Source organism: Leuciscus leuciscus, assembly GCF_965113295.1.
Source record: "Leuciscus leuciscus genome assembly, chromosome: 14".
NCBI classification, from domain to species: Eukaryota; Metazoa; Chordata; class Actinopteri; order Cypriniformes; family Leuciscidae; genus Leuciscus; species Leuciscus leuciscus.
In genome coordinates this window covers 540,601-543,100 of record NC_138738.1, presented here as the reverse complement: position 1 = coordinate 543,100, position 2,500 = coordinate 540,601, and the positions used below count along the sequence as shown (strand labels likewise).

General features: G+C 44.8%; 1 protein-coding gene and 1 long non-coding RNA gene across 3 annotated transcripts in view; both read right to left on the bottom strand.

The window, feature by feature from the left end:
* Nucleotides 1–1,872, bottom strand: part of slain1b (SLAIN motif family, member 1b) — a 26,046-nt gene extending 24,174 nt beyond the window's left edge. For both annotated transcript variants that reach the window (XR_014211611.1, XM_082190284.1), the window contains exon 1: nt 1,479–1,872. Coding sequence is in view for 1 of the 2 variants with exons in the window: in XM_082190284.1 (XP_082046410.1) it covers nt 1,479–1,798 (320 nt within the window). In the remaining variant the exon portion in view is untranslated. The remainder of the gene's footprint in view (nt 1–1,478) is intronic.
* Nucleotides 1,873–2,027: 155 nt separating this feature from the next.
* LOC309514140 lies at nt 2,028–2,500 on the bottom strand. Its single transcript, XR_014211612.1, has 2 exons — nt 2,441–2,500; nt 2,028–2,323 (listed from the first exon to the last, which is right to left on the bottom strand). It is a non-coding gene; the product is annotated as an uncharacterized lncRNA (long non-coding RNA).

Here is a 2,500-nt window from a genome sequence, read left to right as displayed (position 1 = left end):
GAATAAAGACTGACGAAACCTTCATGGAGATCATGTGACTGAATCAACACTGAACTGAATCAACACTGAACCGAATCAACACTGAACCGAATCAACACTGAACTGAATCAACACTGAACTGAATCAACACTGAACTGAATCAACACTGAACCGAATCAACACTGAACCGAATCAACACTGAACTGAATCAACACTGAACCGAATCAACACTGAACTGAATCAACACTGAACTGAATCAACACTGAACCGAATCAACACTGAACCGAATCAACACTGAACTGAATCAACACTGAACCGAATCAACACTGAACTGAATCAACACTGAACCGAATCAACACTGAACTGAATCAACACTGAACTGAGTTGATCAGAATAAGGACTATATTTTCTGTCACAATCATTTGTTAACAAACAAGTATTCATTACTTCAATGAGATCATTGTTTCTGCATTCAATTATTACATTGTTTAAATGAATACATTTTCTGCTGTCATTTTGTATATGTACATTTCTGAAATGCATAACTTTTACACACACTCTCTCTCTCTCTCTCTCTCTCTCACACACACACACACACACACACACACACACACACACACACACACACACACAAGCTCTTCTGCTGATGGACCATCAAGCTCACGAGGAGCTTCACCTTCATCTGAACACAGGCTTCTTCTCCTGCAGGATCTCAGAACATCACAATCCAAACCTGGAACTGAGAGAATCTGGTTCATCTGTCATCTTCACATCTCCTCATGCTGTTGACTATCTAGGGCAGTGAGTGAGTGTGTGTGTGTGTGTGTGTGTGTGTGTGTGTGTGTGTGTGTGTGTGTGTGTGTGTGTGTGTGTGTGTGTGTGTGTGTGTGTGTGTGTGTGTGTGTGTGTGTGTGAGTGAGTGAGTGAGTGAGTGAGTGAGTGAGTGAGTGAGTGTGTGTGTGTGTGTGTGTGTGTGTGTGTGTGTGTGTGTGTGTGTGTGTGAGTGAGTGAGTGAGTGAGTGAGTGAGTGAGTGAGTGAGTGAGTGAGTGTGTGTGTGTGTGTGTGTGTGTGTGTGTGTGTGTGTGTGTGTGTGAGTGAGTGAGAGAGAGAGAGAGAGAGAGAGAGGGTGTGTGTGGTGTGTGTGTGTGTGTGTGAGAGAGAGAGAGAGAGAGAGAGAGTGTGTGTGTGTGAGAGAGAGAGAGTGTATGTGAGTGTGTGTGTGTGTGTGTGTGTGTGTGTGTGTGTGTGTGTGTGTGTGTGTGTGTGTGAGTGAGTGAGTGTGTCGAGACAACTGTTACTACTCCAAATCTTTCAGTCAGCATTGAGATCACAGTGGACTGACCCAGATCATAACGGTGTAACATTTATGAATGTATGCATTTAGCAGTGATGAAGATGTTTCGGTGTGTGATGAAGATGTTTCGGTGTGTGATGAAGATGTTTCGGTGTGTGATGATGATGATGATGATGATGATGATAACACACAATAGATTCTCACCAGGTCTCCTCGGACTCGCCGCTCGGACTCACGGTCTCCAGGTCCAGAAGCATCAGCTCGTCCAGGAGCGCGCGCGGCTCTTCATCATCATCATCATTATCATCACCATCATCATCATCCGCGGAGGAATGCGCCCGGAAATACGGGAACGGACACGCGCGGCTCGGGCACGTTGGGGAGGGCGGCGCGATGTTCGCTCGCGTCCGCAGCCGCGCGTTCTGCCGCTCCAGTTTCCGCACGAGCTCCTGCAGCTTCAGCACCTCCTGCTCGGCGCGAACATCATCCATCATCTTCATCTTCATCTTCATCATCATCTTCATCACCCAAGCGCTCACCGGTGAAGAAGATTCACTAACGGAGGAGCGCGTGGGATCGAGCAGCGCAAACCCGCGAGACGCTCCACCAATCAGCGACGAGGAGCGCGATACTGTCACACTCTCTCCACCCCAGCTCTCTCTCTCTCTCTCTCTCTCACGCACACACACACTCTATACCTGTCTTTCATCGTCTGTCTGAGAATAATGTGAAATAAAACACCCAGAACTCTAGTCAGAATCAAAATATAGTTTTATTATGTGCATATCATGTGTACAGTTGACGTTCATAACATTAATGTAAATTACGCTTATTGATATTAAGAGAACAGATATATATCCTCATGAATGATCAAAACTAATCATCATTATGCTGTAAACAGTTTCTGCATGAATATAATTTAATACGTCTCATATCCTTATGACGTTCCTCCACACACACTCTAAATCCGCTGTAATTTTCTAACATCTGCTGATGGATTATTGTCTCCATGTAGATCGATATCCGTCCATCTCAAATATACCACTGACCTAAAAACAGATTAAATCAACACAGTCAGTACATATTATGATAGAAGTATAATTATTTCACAATGCAGAACATGATTGTTAGAGATGATGTAGTGAATGCTGTCACACACACTGTACCTCTGATGTTACTGAAGCAGTTTGAGCAGTGGACTCGCTCCCGGAGAACCCAGAGAGACT